The 23,737-nt window shown below is 31.4% G+C and overlaps 7 protein-coding genes across 7 annotated transcripts; 4 read left to right on the top strand and 3 right to left on the bottom strand.

The window, feature by feature from the left end:
* Positions 1-505: 505 nt before the first annotated feature.
* SFB3 (Sfb3p) lies at positions 506-3,328 on the top strand (the record flags this gene model as incomplete). Its single annotated transcript, XM_046079580.1, has 1 exon — positions 506-3,328. The coding sequence occupies one exon, from the start codon at positions 506-508 to the stop codon at positions 3,326-3,328; it is 2,823 nt and encodes a 940-aa protein (XP_045933199.1).
* Positions 3,329-3,935: 607 nt separating this feature from the next.
* SCDLUD_004700 (Pal1 family protein) lies at positions 3,936-6,395 on the top strand (the record flags this gene model as incomplete). Its single annotated transcript, XM_046081471.1, has 2 exons — positions 3,936-4,386; positions 4,975-6,395. 2 exons carry the CDS (start codon positions 3,936-3,938, stop codon positions 6,393-6,395), a joined length of 1,872 nt encoding a protein of 623 aa, XP_045933198.1.
* Positions 6,396-8,637: 2,242 nt separating this feature from the next.
* On the top strand, positions 8,638-10,338 carry SCDLUD_004699 (uncharacterized protein; the record flags this gene model as incomplete). The annotated part of the gene is made up of 1 exon (XM_046079579.1): positions 8,638-10,338. One exon carries the CDS (start codon positions 8,638-8,640, stop codon positions 10,336-10,338), a length of 1,701 nt encoding a protein of 566 aa, XP_045933197.1.
* A 155-nt stretch (positions 10,339-10,493) lies between these two features.
* Positions 10,494-11,492, bottom strand: MRP1 (mitochondrial 37S ribosomal protein mS43; the record flags this gene model as incomplete). The annotated part of the gene is made up of 1 exon (XM_046079578.1): positions 10,494-11,492. One exon carries the CDS (start codon positions 11,490-11,492, stop codon positions 10,494-10,496), a length of 999 nt encoding a protein of 332 aa, XP_045933196.1.
* A 737-nt stretch (positions 11,493-12,229) lies between these two features.
* Positions 12,230-13,585, top strand: SVF1 (Svf1p; the record flags this gene model as incomplete). The annotated part of the gene is made up of 1 exon (XM_046079577.1): positions 12,230-13,585. The coding sequence occupies one exon, from the start codon at positions 12,230-12,232 to the stop codon at positions 13,583-13,585; it is 1,356 nt and encodes a 451-aa protein (XP_045933195.1).
* Positions 13,586-14,380: 795 nt separating this feature from the next.
* SCDLUD_004696 (sugar porter family MFS transporter) lies at positions 14,381-16,102 on the bottom strand (the record flags this gene model as incomplete). Its single annotated transcript, XM_046081627.1, has 1 exon — positions 14,381-16,102. One exon carries the CDS (start codon positions 16,100-16,102, stop codon positions 14,381-14,383), a length of 1,722 nt encoding a protein of 573 aa, XP_045933194.1.
* Positions 16,103-20,008: 3,906 nt separating this feature from the next.
* HXT6 (hexose transporter HXT6) lies at positions 20,009-21,727 on the bottom strand (the record flags this gene model as incomplete). Its single annotated transcript, XM_046081626.1, has 1 exon — positions 20,009-21,727. The coding sequence occupies one exon, from the start codon at positions 21,725-21,727 to the stop codon at positions 20,009-20,011; it is 1,719 nt and encodes a 572-aa protein (XP_045933193.1).
* Between the last annotated feature and the right edge of the window lie 2,010 nt (positions 21,728-23,737).

The following is a 23,737-nucleotide window of genomic DNA, read 5'->3' as shown; positions in this document are numbered from 1 at the left end:
GATTTCAGTTCTTCTATATATTTTAATAGATGATATTTCCAATGGATTGTTCGTTTCTTTTATCTTTATTTTTATATTCAGAAAGAAGAAAAAAGAGAGTTTGCTGGTCACGTTGGCTGATTTATTTCAGATTTATATATATATAATATGCAATGCTAAGAAAATGGTGCATCGTTTATAAAAAAATTTTTTTTTTTTTTTTTTTTTCCAAAGAAAAATTCAAGGACGAAAAGAAAAGAAGATAAAATTGAAATCATAGCAAACGAATACAAACCAACAAATCCTTTGTTAAATTTTATTTATTTGTTTGTTTGTTTTGTTTTGTTCTTTTTTTAGTTACATATTACTTTTATTTTATTTTTCAGTTTAATAGAATATTATTAATTTTTTTTAAAGATAACTCTGATTCTAGTATCTAAGAAGGCCCAATTGCCTCAACCAAATTAGCTAAAAAAAAATAAAAATAAAAATAAAAATAAAAATAGAAAAAATAAAGCTAATAAATATGAATGAGTTACCTCAAAACATATCCAACTTGAGTCTAAACTCGCCACAACAACCAGGTAATGATAGACCCGCTTCTACACATACAAGAAAGAAGAAACCTGCTAGAGCCTATTATAACTTAAATGGTAACAATACTAGTGTTAGTAGTTTATCAATTAATAACAGTGCTGGTACCACTACGCCTATTATCAACTCAATGTCAGGTATTATGAACAATAATGGCAGCAGTCAAAGGATTATTACTCCCGTTGCATCAAATACTCCTACTACCAATACCACAAATTATGATTTACCCACAGAAAGATTAGTTAATCAACAAGAATATTTGTACAAGACTTTTGATACTACGCGTGATTCTGTCTTGCCATTGAAAACTACTGAATTCTATGGCCTTGACACTGGTTCTTGTGATCCAAGACTAATGAGCTTGACGATGTATAATGTGCCTAAAGATGAGCAGTTGAGAAGTGCTACTAAATTACCCTTAGGTGTTGTGATGCAACCTTTTGCTGATATATCCACACTAGTCACTGTTGATAGCAATAATAGTAATGGTAATAACAGTAATGGGTTTGACAACGAAGAGGCCTTTGACGGTACCGATGGAAATTCGAGCAATACCAATGCTATTCCTACCATAGAACAGAATATCGGGTTATTACGTTGTAATAGATGCCGGGCTTATAATAATCCGCATTTCAAATTTAATTACGAAAACACATATCAATGTAATTTTTGTAAAGTTAAAACAAACAATCCATTGCAATTTCAACCACCTCCAATCACACAAGGTTTTTACGAATTTGATGCGCCAGACGCCTATAATCATGTTACAGACAATAACGGCGGGAAGAATCAACCTTTGCACTATTTTTTCCTTATTGATATCTCCACATTTGCCAATGCAAATAAAAGTAGTTTAAGTGTGATTGAGGCTGTTAGATCTAGTATTGAATATATATCACACTATCAACCACACTGTAAAGTGGGTATTATGGCTTTTGACAAGAATTTGCATTTTTTTAAACTTTCTGCTCATCAAGACACAGCGCAAGAATTCATTGTTGGTGACCTATATGGAGACACCAGAAACAATGGCAATGAAGAGGGTAGTGTTTTCCTTCCATTCTACGAAGGGTTATTTGTCTCACCCGCAGATGGTATGTATGTTATTGAAGACACCTTACAAAAGCTTCAACAGCATTGTTCTTCCAAGTCTGAAAACTACAATACTGAGGTTGAAGTTTGTTATGGACCTGCTTTAGAAGCTGCTACATTGGCTTTGGCAACGTTTGCTAATGGTGGGAAGGTTTTGTGTTCTTTAAACTCACTGCCAATGTATTCTAGAGGTACTTTAAAATTCAAAAAGGATGACAATTTGAAAAAAAATTTAAAGTGTGATAATCCATATTATGTTAAAGTATCCAGGGCGATGCTTAAAAAGTCGGTTGGTATTGATTTATTTATTACCACTGACGGATTTATGGATTTGTGTACTGTTGGCTACCCATCTTACTTAACTGGCGGTTTCCTAAAACATTACCCTCATTTTCAGCCAGCCAAAGATGAGTTTCAATTATGTCATGATTACTTGACAAGTTGTTCTAATACTGTAGGCTACCAAGCCCAGTGGAAATTGAGATGTTCTAATGGGTTAAACGTTTACAACTATTACAGTGAAAGCAGTGATGAAAGTGATAAGCCACCTTTTACCAGTATATTAAGCAAAACTTCTAATATTAGTGTTTTATTGAAATATGATGACGATGTTTTGAAACATGGTAAAGACTGTTATTTCCAAGCGGCTGTTTTGTACACAAATTTAAAGGGGGAAAGAAAAATTAGGGTTGTCAATACTACAGGTGCGGTTTCCAGTAATATTTTTGAAATTTTCAAATTTGTTAACCAAGATAATATAGTTAATATTATGGTTAAAGATGTTTTGCGCTCTTTGAGAGAGGATGCTTCGGATTATAGTAAGGTACGCAACACCATAGACAATAAACTAGTTGACATTTTCACTCAGTATAGGGCATTAACCGGTGGTGGGAATACACAAATGGTTTTGCCAGAATCTTTAAAGACCTTGCCTACATACATGTTGGCTTTTGAAAGTAGTAAACTAATGAAAAATACAAATCATTCCACTAGAGGTAATGAAAGAGTGGTGCAGTATTATGATTTCTTAACCAGTTCACCCTCTAGATTGAATTACAGGCTTTATCCGCAAATCATTCCTTTGCACACTTTGATGAGCGAAAATGATTTAACCTTTTATGATGAAAACGACACTTTGTTGAGTGTGGAAAGTATCTCTAGTTTGAGCGTAGGGAATAGTTATCGCAAATTAATTGATGGTGGGTGTTATGTAATATTTCAAGGTGATCTGGTTTATATTTGGTTTAACACCAATACTAATAAAATGTTATTACAAGATTTATTGGGGGTTTCCGAAAATATCAATGATATTAGTAAGATTCATATTGAGAGTGGTATTTTCCCTATTTTGGATACTGCGATTAACATTAAAGCACGCAATTTGATGCTGTATTGGAGACGTATTTGTAACTATCATCGGGAAAGTAATTTTATTAAGGTGCTACCACTAAGGCCTCAATATGATGATTATTACAGCAATGTGATGCAGTACGATATTTTATTTGAAGATAAGAATATAGAAATGGTGGAAAGTTTAGAAAATTATCTGTTGTTTTTACATAAGAAAATTAAGGAGAGAATGGATAAAGAGGACTATATTAAGGTTGGAAAGTCCAACAAAGTTGATAATGAAACTTTTACTCAAAGATATTTACATATATGATTAACAAAGTTATTACATACTTGTATATGTTTTTTTTTGTTTTTTTTTTTTTTTTTTTTTCCCTGACTCCTCCCATTTCGACATACTTAATAGTTTAAGATGATGATTGTTGATGTATTGTATATTACTATTATATATAACAAAAAGTAGAGATTATCAAATATAAATTAGCTTTGTGTTTGTTTTTAATTGTAGAAGCGATATTTGCTGCTGCTTTTTCCAATTTTCCGTTTCTGCCCGTTTGGTTTTTTCTTTTTTCTTTTTTTCTTTTTTTCCTTTTTTTCTTTTCTTTTTTTCTTTCCACGGACAAAAAGAGTAAATTTTTTTGCTTCTTATTTTTGTTACTATTTTTTTTTTTTTTTTTCTTTTTTTTTCATTTTTCCCTTTCTTGCTTTCTTATTTTCTTTTTCTTTGGTTGGCACCAATTGTAAAAATAGGAGATTTATTATTTTTATCAATTAGTTATTGCTTACTGTATTCGAGCAAGATTTGAAATGAATTAAAAATCAACAAAAAAATAGCATCGTCATCACCACATTCCTAACGTATTGTTTGCATATATATATATATATGTATAGTTAAGTAACTAATAGTTTTTCTATTAATAATGTCGTACCAACAACAACAACAACAGCCAAGTTTTCTCAGGACTGGGACTACAAACAGTAGTAATAGTAGACCATATTCGATGAACAATCCATTTAGAATGGCAGCACAACAACAAGAATTAGACAGTTCTAATAGTAACCAATATGACTCAGATAAGGACTACCAAAATTGGATTAGAAAAAACAATATAAAACAACATAATGTTAATAATTTAGAATTGAATACACAAAGAAATAGATCGACAATAAGTTTTGAAAATAATAGTAATAATATGAATTCATCGCATTCACCAATTGATAATGTTAGAACACCTAATTCTGTATTTTTTAATAATAGTAGTAATAGTGGTGGTAGCAATACACCATCTCCTAGTGGTGGATTAAGAAGAAAGTATGTTATTTTATCTGTATTTATATGGGATGTAATTGGATTTGAATTGGAAATACCAAGTTAACTTTTTTTTTTTTTAAGCAAAAGCAAAAGAGATGTACGGATGTGATATCACGTGATAATATAGGATGAGAATTATATTTCCTAATTAGGATATCGGGGGAAAGGGAAAGGGATACGTCATAAAAGGTGTGGGTTTTATTTTGAGAGGGGAGGTCTCGGCCTTTTTTTTTTTTTGCCCCCCCCCTCCAAAAAAAAAACCAAAAAAAAAATTATTTTTAGAAAGTTGAAAAGAAAGAGCATTTTGTTTCTTTCAGCCTTTAAATAAAATATAATTTTTACTTTTATTTTTTCCCTTATCATTAATTGTGATTTATAGCCACCTGTTGATACATTTCTATTATTGCCAAATGTGCGTCACTTAATATATACATTATATATATATATATATACCCACTCACAATCCTTCTTTTTTTGCAAGTTTTTCAAGTTATTTTCCTTTCAAATCTATACATTGTTTCTTTGTCATCACAATACTAACAATTATTACAACATTTTTATTTCTCCTTTCTCACTTTCTTTTTCCTATTTTTAATAAATCATATCTAAAGGAAGAAGAGAAAAAAAAAAAAAAAAAAAGAAAAAAGGAAAATTAATACTCAATATGAGCAATAATAATAATACTATTTATAACAGCAATACAGTTAGAAGTTATTCACCAACAGTAAGAACCCAAAATAACAATTATAATCCATTTGTTGATGAAAGAGAAACTGTTTCCACTAAACCACCCCAGTATATACCACCGGCTTCTTCTTCTTCCTCCTCCTCTGCTAGGTTAACCGCTAAAGAAGAAAAGGATAGATTAAGAGAGAGATACTTAGAAGAAGAAGAAGATACAAAAGATCAACAACCTATAAATGATAGATACCGCACAAGGAATAGAATAAACCCTTATAATGTTAAACCGAATTCAAGCCCCAAAGATGATTTGCCGCCTTCTTATGATGAAATAGCTAAAAGTAGAAAGCCGTACCCAAGAAATGAAAAGCATTCTTCGTCCTCCAGGAGCCGTTCTCGTCCTAGTGCTAGTGATACTGGTGGTGGTTCTAAAAGCCGTAAGTCAAAGAAAAAGGGACCAATTGCCAAAAATGTTGACACAATTGATAAGTTAGACGTTACAGCGCTATTTGGTGGTGCATTCCATCATGATGGTCCGTTTGACGCATGTACGCCTCATCGTAATAAAAATACCACCACTGCTCCAGTTTTGGCCTTCCCTAAGGATGGTCCAAATTCAACTATAAAAGGTGGCCCGTTGAGCTCCTATAACACCAAAATGAATCAAATGTTTGGTACTGAAAACCATGATGATGAAGATGATGTGGTGTATTCCACTGATAATATGGCCAAGCGTGGTGGAAACGGCGAAATCTTGATTCCACCAAGAGCCATGATGAGCACTTCAAGCTCTGATACCTTGGATGCTATTAAAAACAGATCAGATGTTGGGCAGTTTGACACCAAACAGAAAGTACAGTTAATTCATGGACCAACCTCTCAAGGGTTGGGGTCGACCACATTTTTAGACGGTGCACCAGCTGCTCCGCTGGCTATTAAAGAGGATATGAGACACAGAAGGCATGAAACTTTAGGTAGAAAAAAATCATTAAGTCAAAGATTAAAAGGCGCTGCCTCTGCAGCCTTAATTAATAGGAATAGTGATGATGATGATGATGATTATGATTATGATGATACCTATGAAGCTGATTTTCATGGCACCAACAGGCGAACGGCACCTAATACACAGATGAATACCAGAATGAATGGCAATATAAATGGAATCCCTACCGGTCATGGATATAATTCTGTGAGAGGTGGCAGTCCATCACCGATTAAGAATAATACTAATACTTATGTTTCCACCTTTCCAGATGGCAGGAATAATGAAGATGAGGATGTTTATATGGGTGTCCGTTTTAATGATGGCAGTAGAGCTGCTAAAAAGGATGGCAGTGGAAATAAATTTTTACAAAGAGTGAAAAGTCTCAAGGTCAGTAGAAAATAAAGAATACAAAGATTACTATTGGAAAAGAATATGTGGCTCAGATCACATGTTGATTAGAAGCAAAATTATCTTGTAATCTTGTTTTCTGTGTTAATTTCTTTTCCATTATTTGAATTCGTCTTATAGGCAGCCCTGTATGTTAATTTTTTCTTTATAATCAGAATATTGGGTTTTTTTTTTTTTTGCTGTACATTTTTATTTTGGAAAGACTTTCATACTTTATATATTTTTTACAAGGATTTTTTTCTTTTTTTTTTTTTTTTTTTTCCCCTTTGTTATTTTGTGTTATATAAACTTTAATTTATGCTCCTTCAATAAAGATAATCCATAACAATGGGAAAGGCACCAGGAAATATTAGAAATTGTGAATGTTTCTTGTATTTTTTTTTTTTTTTTTTTTTGTTTAAGGGAAGACAGGAAGATAAATATAATAAAAAATTAAAGTTAATTTTCTTCTTAAAATAAATAGAAAATGCACGAAGATATCAATAGGAGAAAAATAAAAGTGATTGAACTGCTTGAATTGTTAGTTGTTACACTCGTAACAACAATAATGTATTTTTAGCTCGTAAATAAAATCAAGTGCTGCTAAAAATGAAACTGTAATACTGACTAAAATTGTTTGGCTTCCACTGTTAATCTATTATTGTTTGTTGAAAAGAAAAATTACAGAAAATGATTGTTTTTTTTTTTTTTTTTTTTTTAGTTATGAACAAACAACCTCTATTTCATCAAAAAATAAATTGTTCACTTATATTATTAATCATCATTTCCATACCAATATGTTTGTATGTGAGATATACGGCTATTTACACTGATATTGGTATTGATGTCTTGCATTATGCATTTTCACCTATTTACCTGATTTTATAAGTACCCGAATTTCAATAAAAAAAAAAAAAAGAATATGGTTGAAGACAGAAGTAACTGATAACTTGGTATCATGGGCATGTGGTAATATTGTCTTTCTACAATGTGGTACCTTTTAGTGGAAAGTTGTAATTGGTACCATTCTGAATTCTATATCATATGGACTGGTTTTAGTGGTACTGTAAATTTATTAACAGCTATCTATAAATGTTACTACGTTTAAAAATGTAATTTAATGCTTTTATGGAAAATAATTATTAACAACTACACGTCTATTTTATTAAATCTAAACGTTGCGATCTTACTATCACTAGTAGTAGCATTCTTACATTGCAGAAAGGGGAGGAGAGGATAAATAGAGGAAAGTACTAAGTTATAGAGGAAGAAAGAAAAAAAACGGGTATGTATTAATGTCTATAGAACTTGAACGCAGATAGAATATCAATATTTTTAGGCCTTGGTTTATCATCGTAGCATATAATCTATAAAAGTGATACGCTAACAATTAAATGAACAGTATTAAGAAATATATGTTAATAAAGGAGGCTTTTTTTTTTCTTCTATTTTACCTGACTTTATTCTTAATGGTTTTTAGACTAATCAATCATTTGTATCTTTATTTTCTTTCCTTGTAATAATCCAATAAAAAGCATTTTCTTTTTTTTATTATTATCATTTAAAATCGTTCCATAGATGATATGCTGTACCTTCCCCATTAGGAAACCCGAACAGAGGTTATTAGTCTCAAAAAAGTGTGTGCTGGCGCTGCAGATATTATGCACAAACTGCTATTTTTTTCTAGCGGCTATGATGATATTGATACCAACATTATATTAAAACACTTGAAAAGATGACAGATAAAATTATTTTAAATAAGATAATCATGGTCTTTTACTTCCTCTTGTCATTTAAAGATATGTGTATTTAATTCTAATTAGAAACGTCGTTAAGGTAAATTAATTCACGGAGAGTTATAGTTTTGATTCCCGTATTAAATATATGTATATATATATATATATATGTATATGTATTAATCACTAATAATAAAGTTGATACCCGAAAAAGATAACTGAATAGTTTAATCAACATTTAATTGATAATATTTTCTGGGTTTTTTTTTTTACTGATTTTTCATTGATTTAATTAAAGATGATAAGAACCCATTTTTTTTTTTTTTTTTTCCTAAAGATATTTTCAAATGACAGTATATATTCTTTATAACTAAAGTTAATTTAATCAAGTATATATATATAAGTGTATATATTAACTAAATTATCTTTTTTATTTTTCTTTTTCTTTATTTTCCATTTTTTATTTTCAATTTCTTATAGCGACTATATATAAACAAGATAAAAAAGGATAAGGATACAATATGTCTAAAAAAGATAACTATATTATAAACATTGATACCAATCTCGATGATTCTGCTGGAAATGTGGAGCCCATAACTTCAATCCGTACGGTTAGATCGAAAACAGGAGAAGATGTAAATTACATCAACGCCAATACGGCGCACGGCGATGAAGCGTTATTGGCAGAAATCGGTTATAAACAAGAATTAAAAAGACAATTTAGCACATTTCAAGTTTTTGGTATTGCCTTCTCTATCATGGGTTTATTGCCATCAATTGCAACAGTTTTAGGTGGTGGGTTAACTGGGGGTCCAGTCACATTAATATGGGGGTGGTTCATCACAGGTGGTTGTATTTTAACAATTGGTATTTCTTTGGCACAGTCTGCATCAGCTTGTCCAACTGCTGGCGGGTTGTTCTATTGGACTTATTTATATACACCCCCAAAATACAAGGTTGTCCTATCATTCATTATTGGATGGGCTAATTCTTTGGCCTTGATTGCTGGTGTTTGTTCCATTGCGTATGGTTTTGCAGAGGAAGTTTTGGCTGCTGTCGTGATTCAAAAAGATGGTGATTTTGAAATCACTAATGGCAAAACCTATGGTGTTTTTGTAGGCGGGGTTATTGTCATGGTTATTTTAACTGCTGTTGCATCCACCGCCATTTCGAGATTGCAAACTTTTTCAATCGTTTGTAATTGTTTTATTATTGTTTTATTGTTCATTGCATTGCCAATTGGTACCAAGATAAATAGAGGTGGATTTAACGATGGCAAATTTATATTTGGTACTTTTGAAAATTTTTCTGACTGGAACAATGGTTGGCAATTCTGCCTAGAAGGCTTCATGCCTGCTTGCTGGACTATCGGTGCCTTTGACTCTTGTGTCCATCAAAGTGAGGAAGCCAAAGATGCTAGTAAAGCCGTGCCTGTTGGTATCATAGGCTCTATCACGGCATGTTGGGTAATAGGATGGCTAATATGTATTTGTTTGATGGCTTGTATCGATCCGGATTTGGAAAGAATTATTGATAGTGAATATGGGTTTGCATTGGCACAAATTATTTACGACTCCTTAGGTAAAAACTGGGCTATTGCTTTTATGTCATTGATCGCCTTTTGTCAATTCTTGATGGGTGCATCCATCATGACCGCTGTCTCTAGACAGGTTTATGCATTTGCTAGAGATAATGGGTTGATTTTCTCCAAATATATTAAGATGGTCAAAACTAATATTTCGGTTCCATTTAATGCAGTGTTAGCATGTGGATTTGGCTCCTTAGCCTTAGGATTGCTATGTTTGATTGATACTGCCGCTGCCAACGCATTGTTCAGTTTGTTGATTGCATGTAATTATTTTTCTTGGGCTGTTACTAGTTCCTTAAGAAATACTTGCGGCAAGCATATATTTAAACCTGGTCCATTCTACCTGGGCAAGTTTTGGGGACCAGCGGTTGATTGGTTCAGTGTTTTGTTTCAATGTTTTATCATTATTTTAGTCATGTTCCCCTCCATGCAGCACGGCGTTACCAAAGATACCATGAACTATGCTTGTGTGATTGGACCCGGTGTTTGTATTTTGGCTTGGGTTTATTACATAACCTATCAAAAGAAATATTATAAGGGACCTATTTCCAACTTGAGTGACGATGAATATATCGACAAAGTTGGTACAGATGTAATTGACGAAATATTATCTGTTAACGCTAAAGAACAATGAAAAGTTTAGCTATTTATGTGTATATGTGTGTGTATATATATATATATATATATGTTATAGTATTTATTGATATTTGTAAGCCTATTAACGGCAAAGAAGAAGTTTAGATACATATATTTACATGATAATGTACAAGGTTGTCTTTTTTTAAATTTTCAATTACCAGCTCTTAACAATCTTTCTTCAACTTTATTCCAGTCAATGGATTCCCATACATTATTTAAATATTTGCTCTTACCAAAAACACCATAATCATGTAACCAAGATTTCGGAGAAGCATCAATAGCTAACAACGGAACATATCTATAATCTTTCTGAGAATGATTGAAAACTTCCTTTTCCTTGGCTTCTTGTAAAGTCAAAATGCTGGTGGTAAAATCGGTATTATATTCGTCGGTGGAAGCATCCTGTTTTTGCTGCTCTTTCAACTTTTTCATAATAGAATTGTAATTGCCCAATCTTATATGATTATTTATTGGAGTACCAGCGTTGTAGGTATTAATAACAAACAACTCAACATCATTGATATTGGAGAAAGAAGATGCATCTGTATCTTGACTTTCGGTTAGAACTAATGATTTGGCTACTAACCAAGTAAAACCATCACCAGTCACACTCAAGTTGGATGATAACAGCAAAGTTCTAAATTCAATAATACTACCAAAGGACCTTTTTAATAATCTATCAATAGCTTCACAATTGAATTCCAAAGGTTCGTTTCCAAATAAAGCACCGGAATTACTGTTAAAATGGTGCTTTAAAGTAATCAAATCCTGGCTGGAAGGTTTGACAATAGTAGTGTTAGTGGTGGGGATCTTAATGTTTGAATAAGCCATAAATAAATTATCCAATAATACAGCGTAATCATAAATGTTTTTCTTTGAGGGAACGGTGGCATAGTTAGAAATTATGTGATCCAAAGATCTACTTTCAGTTTTAGCGGTCAATTCATTTAATTTTGAGCAATAATACAAGGCCCTATCATTCCATGCTTTCTTCAACCCTTCTTTAGAAAATAAACCTGGGACATCAGTATCGTTGCTTGCACTATTTGGTAAATTGGATAGAGTTGGGATAGTGTAATATGATCTGACTAACGGTTTTTGTAAGTAGGAAGCGGATCTGGGAATGGAAGAAGAGACTTTCTTAAACATGTTGGAAGATGTTTTGAAAAAGGAATGATCTGTTATGGAGGGTTGTGGGGGAGGGGGAAAGAAGTGGTAAGCTTTTGTAAAATAGATTAGATAGTACGATATCGCTTAACAAGTGTGATATTTACACACTGGCAGCGATTCCAAGTCCAAGTTTGTTGAAAATGAGAGAAAAAAAACTCCTTTTTCATTTTATTTTATTTTATTTTATTTTATTTTATTTTTGCCACCCAACTTAGAAAAAAAGGGAAACAAAAAAAAGAAACAAAAGGACCGCCATTCCACGTTGCTCTGCGCTGTTTTCTATGCAAATGTTGTGAACCAACGGACAGAAAAGAAAAGAAAAGAAAAGAAAAGAAAAGAAAAGAAAAGAAAAGAAAAAGAAAGCACTGTGCGTAATTCTCTAAGCATTTCTTATAACTGATTCCCTGCAGAAATGCACATAAAAAATAAATAAAATCTTTTTTTTTTTTTTTTAATTCGTTTATAAAAACAAAAAAAAAAATATTCTTATTTCTTTTATATTATTATAAATATAAATCATTGCACTGTATCAATTCTTTCATCCTTGTCTACTACTTCTTACTTCTTCTCAATTTTCAAACCAACAAATAATAACTAACCAAATATACATAAATAGCAACAGGAGCACCATCCCCCCCCCTCTCCTTTCTCTCCCTCTTACGTTGCCATTATATCACCATTATTTGATAGACTATTTATACAAAAACTAACCAAAAATGCTAAAATGGATCCAAGGCAGTATATCTTCTGTTACAGGCTTAGCTGAACCGGAGTATGGTACAGATCACATCCATCCATGTACAAAAAAAAGTCTTCTTGACTCATCTAATCCATTTGTTGAAGCAACTAGCAAAGATTTCCATTGGCAAGTCCCAGAAAACACAAACGTTGAAACATCCACCTTTTATTTCAAAGACTTTAATAAAGGTTATATTGGATTTGCTCAAGTTATTCATTCTAATATCGGTGGTTTACATACCACTGCCCAATTCACATTTAAACTATACAACTATCTCAAAAAACCCTCAGCCGACTCGAAAGATGCCACCACTTTTGAAACTATTTGGGCTTCTAATCATCTAGATGAGGTCGAAATAATTAACGGTAATTTCTATTCTGATAGTTTGAAAATCGAATGGATCGATAATGATACAAAAATACATTTCGTCTCTGACGACACCAACGACGATCTAAAAGTGGATTTGACATTCACCAAAATCGCCCCGGGGGTCAAAGTCGGTGAAGACCCAACCACATACTACGGTCCAGATATCGAAAACAGTTGGGGGAGAATGAGACACGTTTTTTGGCCAAGAAACGAGTGCACAGGTACCATCACATTACCTGGTGATCATGAAGTTATTGAGTTTGACAACTCTGGAAACAAGGCTATTGGTATGTTTGTTATGGCTTTGCAAGGTATGAAACCACATCATGCTGCCAAAAGTTGGAACTTTATGAATTTCGTAAATGAACACTATTCAGCCGTCCTAATGGAATTCGTTACCCCCAAGTCATATGGCAATACGAAAGTTTCTGTTGGTATCGTTGTTAAGGATGATAAGATATTAAGTTGTACTGTTGACAATGATTGTCAACACTTGGACTGTATTGTTGATAGCGTTGGTTGGAGTTGTCCTACAAAAGTGGTTATAGACTATAACGGGGTGTATAATGATAGTGTTGTTAATACCCCATTCCACGCTACTTTAGAAGGTTCTTTGGGAGATGAAGAGTTAGTGGAAAGAGTCGATGTCATGAAAGAGATTCCTACTTTTATTAAAAATATAGTCACTGGTGTTGCTGGTACTAAACCATATATCTATCAATATTGTTCTGATTTTACGTTAACTATTAAAAAAGAGGGTAACGAAGAAGATGGAAAGGAAAGAGAAAAAGGTGAAACTGATATTGTAGAACATGGTGTTGGGTGGTTTGAATTTACTTTTATCCTAGAGGAGAGCGCTGACAATGCCGACGATGTGGAGAATGTTAGAAATGATGACTACGAAGATAGTAATAATTACACCGTTGATTCTATGACAGATGATTTAGCAGGTACGTGGATTTAGAAGCTTTTACATTTACACATGTACACATATATAAAAAGGAAGATAAATAATAACAGGGGCAAAAATATAGAGTGTCATAAATACATCAAGATATAAACAAAAAATTAAAAATAAAAATTAAAAAAAAAATAAAAAAAAAAAAAACAAAAAGACAAATATATATGTATATATAATGATACCTTTTTTTTTTTTCTTTACCAGATAGTTCGGTTTCACGCTTATATGTTATTGCTTTTAATTTTTTTTTTTTTTTTTCTCCCTTTTAGTACAACTTATCATAATATAGTATACATATGATTTGCAATCTAATTGAATTGTTTAGTTTATAACGCTTTTCTTATTTTACTTTTTCAACCTTTGGAGATTTGGAGACAGACGATGCATATCAAAATCTAGACGTCTTATATTTAGAACGATTAACATAAAGAAAATTAAAATACTAAAATTATATTAATTTTAAGAAAATCATATTGTGTAAAAGTAATAAAAATAAATTGAAGTCATGAAAATTATAGATAAACTAAATAAAAAATTACATTAAATATAAAATAAAATAAAATAAAAAATAAAATAAAATAAAATAAAAATCAAATGCATCCTTAAAAACACATTACGATGATCAGGCAAAACAAAATAGAAAATTACCAAAAATAAACATGTTCATGTCAAACAATTAAAAATTAACAAAGAGCAGAAAAAATTAAAAAAAAAAAAATTAAAATTAAGACAATCCCCACTAATGCTAAGAAAAAAAAAATTGATCATCACTCCATTTCTCTCGACCTTGAAGTCATTCTAAAAGAATTTCTTCCAACCCTTCTTTTCATCATGTTGTAGAGCATCAACATCATAATCAGCACCTCTTCTGGAGGCTGGAACCCAGGAAGCAGATTTCCATGGTAAAACACCTTCTAACCACATATCGTTGACTTCTTCTAAACTCAAACCTTTGGTTTCTGGAACACAGAAGAACACGTAGAAGAACATGAAAACTAAACATCCCATGAAAACATAACCGTAGTAGAAATTAATGGCAGAAGTGATAAATGGTGTGAAAAATGAAATCAAGAAACCCCAGATCCAATTGGCAGCGGTAGCGATAGCCATACACTTGGATTTAACTCTCAATGGATAAGATTCACTAACAACAACATAGGCTAATGGGGCCCAGGTAGTAGCAAAACAGAAAATATAGAAACATGTGAAAACAATCATACAGTTACCGGCACCTTTACTTGCAATATCCTTATGGCCGGCACCCTCTGGCCATAATCTTGTGACACCAACAGATGCGAAAACAACCATACAACATGTCATAGTGGCTGCACCCCATAATAAACAAGTACGACGACCAAAACGACCAACAACCCAAATACCGACAAATGTACTGAAAAAGTTAACAACACCAATAACAATGGCAGTTTCAAAAGTATCAGCTAAACCAACAGATGCAAAAACAGTGGTACCGTAGTAGAAGAAATAGTTATCACCTGTCAATTGTTGCAAACTTTGTAACATAACACCCATAACTAATCTTTGTAAAACCTTAGTCTTAGTAGAAAACAATTCCCCAAAAGTGGCATTACCAGCCAATCTTTCAGCCTCAAGACCAGACATAATAATATCAATTTCAGCTTGAAGAGCTGGATCGTCAATAGGAACCTTATTAACAACAGACAAAGATTTCTTGGCATCTTCAACTCTGTCCTTTTCACATAAATAACGAGCAGATTCTGGGACAAAAGTCATACCACCCACCATAAACAAAGCCCAGGCAAATGATAAACCTAATGGAACTCTCCATTGCACTTCGTTACTGTAGTTCTTAGTACCAAAATTAGTACAATAACCTAAAAAGATACCCAAAGTAATCATCAATTGGTAACATGCAACCAAAGTACCTCTTAAATGTTTTGGAGAAGTTTCACCGATCAACATTGGTGACAAAACAGAAATACCACCAACACCTAAACCAGAAATAATTCTACCAATGAAATATTGATACCATTTGTTAAAAGAACAGATTTGGATAAGAATACCAATAACATAGACAAGGGTAACAGCCATCAAACCAATTTTTCTACCGTACATATCACCTAATCTACCCAAAGTCAAACCACCGATAGCACAACCAATATTGAAAATAGCGACAACTAAACCCATTCTAGCATTACTCAAATAGTATTTGCCAGTAGTGTGACTATAAGAACCAAATCTTCTCAAAAAATCAGTTTGGGCAACAAAACCAGAAATGGTACCAGTATCCCAACCGAAAACGTAACCACCAAAGGCAACCATCACACACAATAATGAGACACCTACGTAAGCACCACCAGCTTTTTTAGGCATTTCAAGATCGTTTGGACCATTTTGATAACTCATTGAATCATCAACAGCTTTATCATGAGAGGGAGTTGATAATTGGGAGTGAACATCATCGTTTGCTGTAGGATCGTTTAAGACACTACCATTGTTACTGCCACTTGAAGGACCTCCTTCGATTTTCTCGCTAGACATTTTTTTTTGTTTGTTTGTTTTATTGTATTATTGTTTTAAATAATAATAATAATAATAATAATAAATTTGTAATATGAATTACTTGAGTGTTTGAATTAATAATAAAAACTTGTTGTGTTTTTGTATGGTTTTTTTGTATTTCTTATAAATAAAATTATGAATAAAAGAGAAAAGGAAATAAAAAAATAAATTTGAAAAACTTAAAAAACTTTGAAAGTCTATCCTTTTTATATGCTTCAAAAATAAAAGTTTGAATCTCAAAAAAAAATAAAAAGGTAATTTAAAAAGAAAAAAAGGAAAAAAAAAAAAAAAAAAAAACTAATCCTTGTTGCTGAACGTAATAATAAGTTTGAGCTAATAAAAAGTTTTTATTGTCCCTATCTGTAGTTTAATAATCAGGCGATCCATAAAATAATATAATAACACCATTTAAATTTAGTTTTTAATATGGGGAAAAAATAACATTAGAAAAAGAAAAATGAAAACAATACCATTGAACAGAAACCCTAGCACCTTTCTTTGAAGTGAAATGAAGAAAGGGAAAAAAAAAAAATCTCGAATCTCATTAACCACTTAAAAAGATCCGCACGGAAAAACATGGGGCTAGATATAAAAAAAAAGGAATTTTTAATTTTTTCCGGGGTAGACTTATTAAGTGAAAAGTGTATTATTTTTATAAGCTAAATAAATTTTCCCTAAATTATTCCGTCGCCTTTTTGAGAAAAGTGAGTACAACCACCACCCACTTCTTTAAAATACACTTTTGTTTTTTCTTTCAAAAAAAAAAAAAAAAAAAAAAAATATTACTAGTACAGGGATGTAATAGCATTAATAGTCATTTAAAAGTTTCTTTTTCTCCTCTCATTTCTATTACTGCCTATGAAATGTTGAATTCCATTACCATATTAATCACAGGATATGATAGTACCATCAAACATGAAAATAGACATGATAATTGTGATCAACTAGTAGTATAAAAACTTTGAAATGAGACAGTCTCCTCTTAAGCATCCCCGCAAATAATTTCTTAAAATAATAAAATAGTACAATTTTCAGGAATGCTGTAATTTATCGTTTGGATAGTAGAACTGTGAGGTATCTTTAACAAAAAATCCCTGTTTTTCCTGCGCATTTACCTTTGTTTTAGTGTTGAAACCATATGAACTATTTCACCTTATATCACCCCCTTTTTATCCTTTCTGCATCCATTTCTGACAAACATATTCTTATTAGGCTATTTATTTTTCCCTGTTTCCCCCTACCGGCGATACTTCTTCATTTTGTTTCACCGCGCGCTCATGCGTATGTTTGAGTGCACAATACACTACTAATATTTCTCTGCAAATTGCTTTTTTCTAAAAATAATACACCTAAACCACTCCGTTTTTCCGGGGTAATCCTTATTTTAATATGTATCTCAGCTGAAAATAATTTTTAATAATAAAAAGATTGAAAAAAAAGGAGTTAACAGAACACATAAAAGCTATTACCAAGCTATTTCCCTTTTTAACATCATTAGAGTCGTAAATCTCCGGCTGTTGTTAGTTGATTGGAACTTATCCTCGTAAAACACCGAATTCAGTCAGTTGTTCAACTTTATCATATAGAATAAGTAGCTGCCGCACAAACATTTTTTTGATGAAAAAATAATGTAATATAAGGCTAAAAAAAAATTTCTCTTTTTCTAAAATTTATTAGTGCGCAACATAACAGTGTTGTTATTAATGATAAATTTTGGTATTTGGAAGTGGTATGATGGTTGAAAATTTTGGAACAAATTATGAAAATCTTTTTTTAAAAATGCACACAAAATAAACTGGAAAAACTGCTAATATCATAGTAAAATTAAATCTGCAATAAAAAAAAAAACCTGGGGTTTTTCCGCACTTCGCGTGGTGTTGATAATCCTTTTCCCTTTTTTTTTTTTTTTTTTTGTGGGAGATTCATTTAAAAATAATACAAATGGAAGTTAAAAACAGCAACAAAAACAAACCATTTTTTTCTGCTTTTCCCCGCACACCTAAAAATATTTAATTTAAATTAAATTAAATTTTTTTTTTCTTTTTATTTTTTTTTTTTTTTTAAAGCTTTGGTATTTTTATTTCTTGTCAAATAGAACGCACACAACTGGAAAAAATATATATATATGTTTATTTTTATCCAGCTAATTCTCATCTAAATTATTCCAGAAATTCATATCGAGGGGGATATATAAAAATTGATAATCATCAACCTGATGTTGTTCTATAACTCAGAAAATGGCATACAACCATTTTTTGTTGTTTATAATTCCTCACTTTAAGCTTCAATTTATTGTCACTATCGCCATTAGTTAGTTTGAAAATATCATCCCAGAAAAAAAATAAAAAAGAATTGAAAAAGGAATAAAAAAGGAATAACAATACCATATATTAATTGCTTTTTTTTTTTAAAACAAAAAATATCGCTCGATACTTTTCTTTTTTTCTCCACCAAATTAAAAAAGTTAAAGGCTAATAAATGCTATTATCCTATGTTACATTTCCATCTCCCTATATTAGCACAATATAGATGACTTAATCAGAAGGAGGAAAAATATTGACGTGTTATCACCAGTATTTTCCTACAGAGTATCCGAAATTAGGTAATTGTTTAAACAATATCTTTATTTTCTCTGCAATTAAACTGAAACAAATGTTCCGATGCCCAAAAAAAAAATCACTCTTTATCATAAAAATAGAAATATGTATATTTTGGTTTAGGCTGGTTTTTTTCATTTAATTAAATCAATAGCGACATATATAAATGAGGAACATTACATCTGGTTTCTTTCTAGCAAATCTTTTTGCATAATTATTACCTTCCAGATATTCCATTATTATTTTGCGGGGGCATTTCTTTTCCTCTGTGTGGCGAGGCCCTTACAGGTCTGGGTGAAACCAAAAATACATCATAGAAAGATCTTCAAAAATTTGATATTGTCTGAAGAACAAAAGCTGGAAATGACTGGAAATGGAGATAGATAAATGTAAAGGATCATGTTTTTTTATTGTCATATACGTCAATTTAAACAAAGCAATCAATTAGAACATGTCGTTATTCCTTGGTGGTTTGATAATATAATTATTGTTGAAATCACCCCTTCAAAATGGAGTAACTTAATTCATGCATTAACGGTGTAGTGCCAATGGAAGCAGTGGGAAAAAAGTATTGACAAAATCTAAATTCTTAGCAAATATTTTTTTTCTAAACACCAACACTGTAATAGTAAGAAATGGATGGCACTAATATCAATGTATTGGTGAAAACAACTTGACTTATTTAATAATCAAATTATAGTACAATTGTAAAAATCTGCGTTGTTATGCAAACAGCCAGTTCAAATCTATAAATATGGTTAACCGACTCCAAAAAACATCTAATAGTCCATCAAGAAAAAAAGCAACAAAATAGATGACTAATCAAAGTTAGCAAAGGAAAACAAAAATGCCAGTCAAAAAAAAAAAATGTTAGTAAGTGTTATTAAAAAAGGGAAAAAAAAAAAATAAATAAAAATAAATCTTTGTTAGAATCTTATACGTTTTACACTTATTCTATTCGTTATACATTTAAAAAAGTTAAAATTGGGAAAAAAAAAGTTTGAAAATCACATTAAAAAGTTTAAAAAATATTAGGAAAACAATTATTAAAAATATGAAAGTTGTGGTCATAAAAAGGGAAGAAATATCATTAATTATTAGGGAGACTAGGAAATCTTCCCATTAGTATCAAAAGCATAATCGTAATAAAAAGGTTAAAAAGGAAAAAAAAAAAAAAAAAAAAAAACATTGCCAAAAGGATTAGTATATTAATGCCAAAAATAAATTAAAATAATTAATTGTTAATTAAAAAATTAGTGGTAATCAATGTTAGTACTAGCTCCCGTTCTCAGAAGAATCTCTTCAAACCCTTCTTTTCGTCATGTTGCAAGGCTTCGGCATCATAATCAGCACCTCTTCTGGAGGCTGGAACCCAGGAAGCAGATTTCCATGGTAAAACACCTTCTAACCACATATCGTTGACTTCTTCTAAACTCAAACCTTTGGTTTCTGGAACACAGAAAAACACGTAGAAGAACATGAAAACTAAACATCCCATGAAAACATACCCATAGTAGAAATTAATGGCAGAAGTGATAAATGGTGTGAAAAATGAAATCAAGAAACCCCAGATCCAATTGGCAGCAGTAGCAAGAGCCATACACTTGGATTTAACTCTCAATGGATAAGATTCACTAACAACAACATAGGCTAATGGGGCCCAGGTAGTAGCAAAACAGAAAATATAGAAACATGTGAAAACGATCATACAGTTACCGGCACCTTTACTTGAAATATCCTTATGGTTGGCGCCCTCTGGCCATAATCTTGTGACACCAACAGATGCGAAAACAACCATACAAGCTGTCATAGTGGCTGCACCCCATAATAAACAAGTACGACGACCAAAACGACCAACAATCCAAATACCGACAAATGTACTGAAAAAGTTAACAATACCAATAACAATGGATGTTTGGAATGAATCAGCTAAACCAACAGCCTTGAAAACAGTGGTACCGTAGTAGAAGAAATAGTTATCACCTGTCAATTGTTGCAAACTTTGTAACATAATACCCATAATTAATCTTTGGAATACCTTAGTCTTAGTAGAAAACAATTCTCCGATGGTGGCATTACCAGCCAATCTTTCAGCTTCAACACCAGCCATGATAGCATCAATTTCAGTTTGAATTGATGGGTCGTCAATGGAAACCTTGTTAACTGCAGACATTGATCTTTTGGCATCTCCAATCCTATCCTTTTCGCACAAGTAACGAGCAGATTCTGGGACAAAAGTCATACCACCCAACATGAATAGAGCCCAGGCAAACGATAAACCTAATGGAACTCTCCATTGCACTTCGTTACTGTAGTTCTTAGTACCGTAATTAGTACAATAACCTAAAAAGATACCCAAAGTAATCATCAATTGGTAACATGCAACCAAAGTACCTCTTAAATGTTTTGGAGAAGTTTCACCAATCATCATTGGTGACAAAACAGAAATACCACCAACACCTAAACCAGAAATAATTCTACCAATGAAATATTGATACCATTTGTTAAAAGAACAGATTTGGATAAGAATACCAATAACATAGACAACAGTAACAGCCATTAAACCAATTTTTCTACCATACATATCACCTAATCTACCTAGAGTGATACCACCGATGGCACAACCAATATTGAAAATAGAGACAATTAAACCAGTTCTTGCATCACTTAAATAGTATGTACCAGTGTTATTATTATATGAACCAAATCTTCTCACAAAATCAGTCTGGGCAACAAAACCAGAAATGGTACCAGTATCCCAACCGAAAACAAAACCACCGAAAGCAATCATGGCACACAATAAGGAAACACCGACGTATGCTGAGGCTGGTTTTTGAGGAATATCGACTGAATTTTCAGCTGCAGCCTGATCATTTTGAAAACTCATCAAGTCATCAGCAACCTTATCTTGAGAAGGAGTTGATAATTGAGAGTGAACATCGTCATTTACTGCAACATCATTTGAAATACTGCTTGAAGGACCTCCTTCGACTTTTTCGCTAGACATTTTTTTTTTTGTTTGTTTTATTGTATTATTGTTTTAAATAATAATAATAATAATAATAATAAATTTGTAATATGAATTACTTGAGTGTTTGAATTAATAATAAAAACTTGTTGTGTTTTTGTATGGTTTTTTTGTATTTCTTATAAATAAAATTATGAATAAAAGAGAAAAGGAAATAAAAAAATAAATTTGAAAAACTTAAAAAACTTTGAAAGTCTATCCTTTTTATATGCTTCAAAAATAAAAGTTTGAATCTCAAAATAATGAAAAGTAATTTTAAAAAAAAAAAAAAAAAAAAAAAAAAAAATTAATCCTTAACACTGAACATAATACTCAGATTAACCTAATAAAAAGCTCTTGTTTTTCCTACCTGTAGTTTAATAATCAGGCGATTTGTCAAATATTATAATAATAACACCATTTAAATTTAGTTTTTAATATGGGGAAAGGAATAACATTGGAACAAAAAAAAAAAAAAAATCTTCAAAGTGTGTTGAATAGAAACCCTGGCACCTTTTTTTTTTTTTTTTGAAATAAAATAAAATAAAAGTAAAAAGAAGTAAATAAATCTCAAATCTCATAATTAATTTATTTGGAGAAACCCGTAGAGAAGTGGCTAACAAAAAAAAAAAAAACAATTTCAAGGAGGCATTTACCATTAATAAAAAAATGTACTATTTTTTAATGGGTCAAATATATTTTCCCTAACTTATTCCGATGTGTATCTGAGAAAACGAGTGGAGCAGTCACCCACCTTTTTTTTTTCCATTCTTCTGAACAAAATAATAATAATTTGAGTTATGCATTAAAGGCACTTCTTTTTTGGCTGTATTAGTCTTTTTAATTTTTTTTTTTTTTTTTTTTTTTTGTTTCATAGACAACTTGATTATGAAGAATATCAGGTATCATATAGGTATAGAAATAAGCATTGTCGTAGTACTAAAATCATGGTACAAAGTTTAAAATAAAACACTCTTCTTTCAAGTGGCTCCGCAAATAATTATTTAACCTACCACTAAAATTCTTATCAAAATAATACAATTGGCAGGAACATTGTAATTTATCGTTTGTGTAACAAAAATATGAAATATTCAATTAAAAAAAAAAAATCCCCGTTTTTCCATCGCCCCACTCTTTCCTCCACCTTCCGCCCCACTCATTTACCTTTGTTTGTTTACATTATAAGCAAACTATTTTTCCCGTATTACCCCCTTTTTTGTCATCTCTTTCCCTCCATGTATTTCTATTACCTCAAGGTTTTATTAAGCTGATCTTACCACTCTTCGCCCCATCATCACCGGCAATATTATTTACTTTTTTTTTTTTTTGTTTTTTTTTTCTTCCTATCGCTTGTTGGCGTGTTTCATGTGTATGTTTGAGTGAACAATAAACTACCATTATTTCTCTGTAAAAATTTTTTTTTTTTTAAATTACACCTAAATTATTACGACCCTGTTTTTCCGGGGTAGTTATTATTCGATATGTATCTTTTGCTGAATGCAATTTTTTGATAATGAACTGATTTAATAAAGGGCATTAACAAAATGCGTAAAGTTTATTTTCAATTTATTTTTCTTGTCAATATTAGAAGGATTGTAAATCTCTGGCTGTTGTTAGTTGGTTAAAATTAATCTTCGTAAAATATCAGATTCAGCCAATCATTCAAATTCCTCATATAGAATATTAATTAACCATAGGACAGAAATTCTTTGATTAAAAAAATAATGCTGTAGTACTTTAAAAAAAAATTATTTTCTATTTTGAAATTTTTGTTAGTGTAAAGCATAATAATATGGTATTATCCTGTGGTGGTATGATCATGGAGAGGGAGAGAAACATTGAGGTAACTTTGTATGTCAAAACATAACTGGAAAAATTGATAAATCCTGGTTATTACTTGTTAATATTCAATAATAATAATGAAATTTAAATTAAATTAAATTAAATCTGAAATAAAAAAAAAACTGGAGTTTCTCCGCACTTCGCGTGGTGTTGATAATCCTTTTCCCT

The sequence above is a fragment of the Saccharomycodes ludwigii genome, chromosome VI, assembly GCF_020623625.1.
Source record: "Saccharomycodes ludwigii strain NBRC 1722 chromosome VI, whole genome shotgun sequence".
NCBI lineage: Eukaryota > Fungi > Ascomycota > Saccharomycetes > Saccharomycodales > Saccharomycodaceae > Saccharomycodes > Saccharomycodes ludwigii.
The sequence above is the reverse complement of the archived record's forward strand: the minus strand, read 5'-3'. Positions and strand labels throughout refer to the sequence as shown.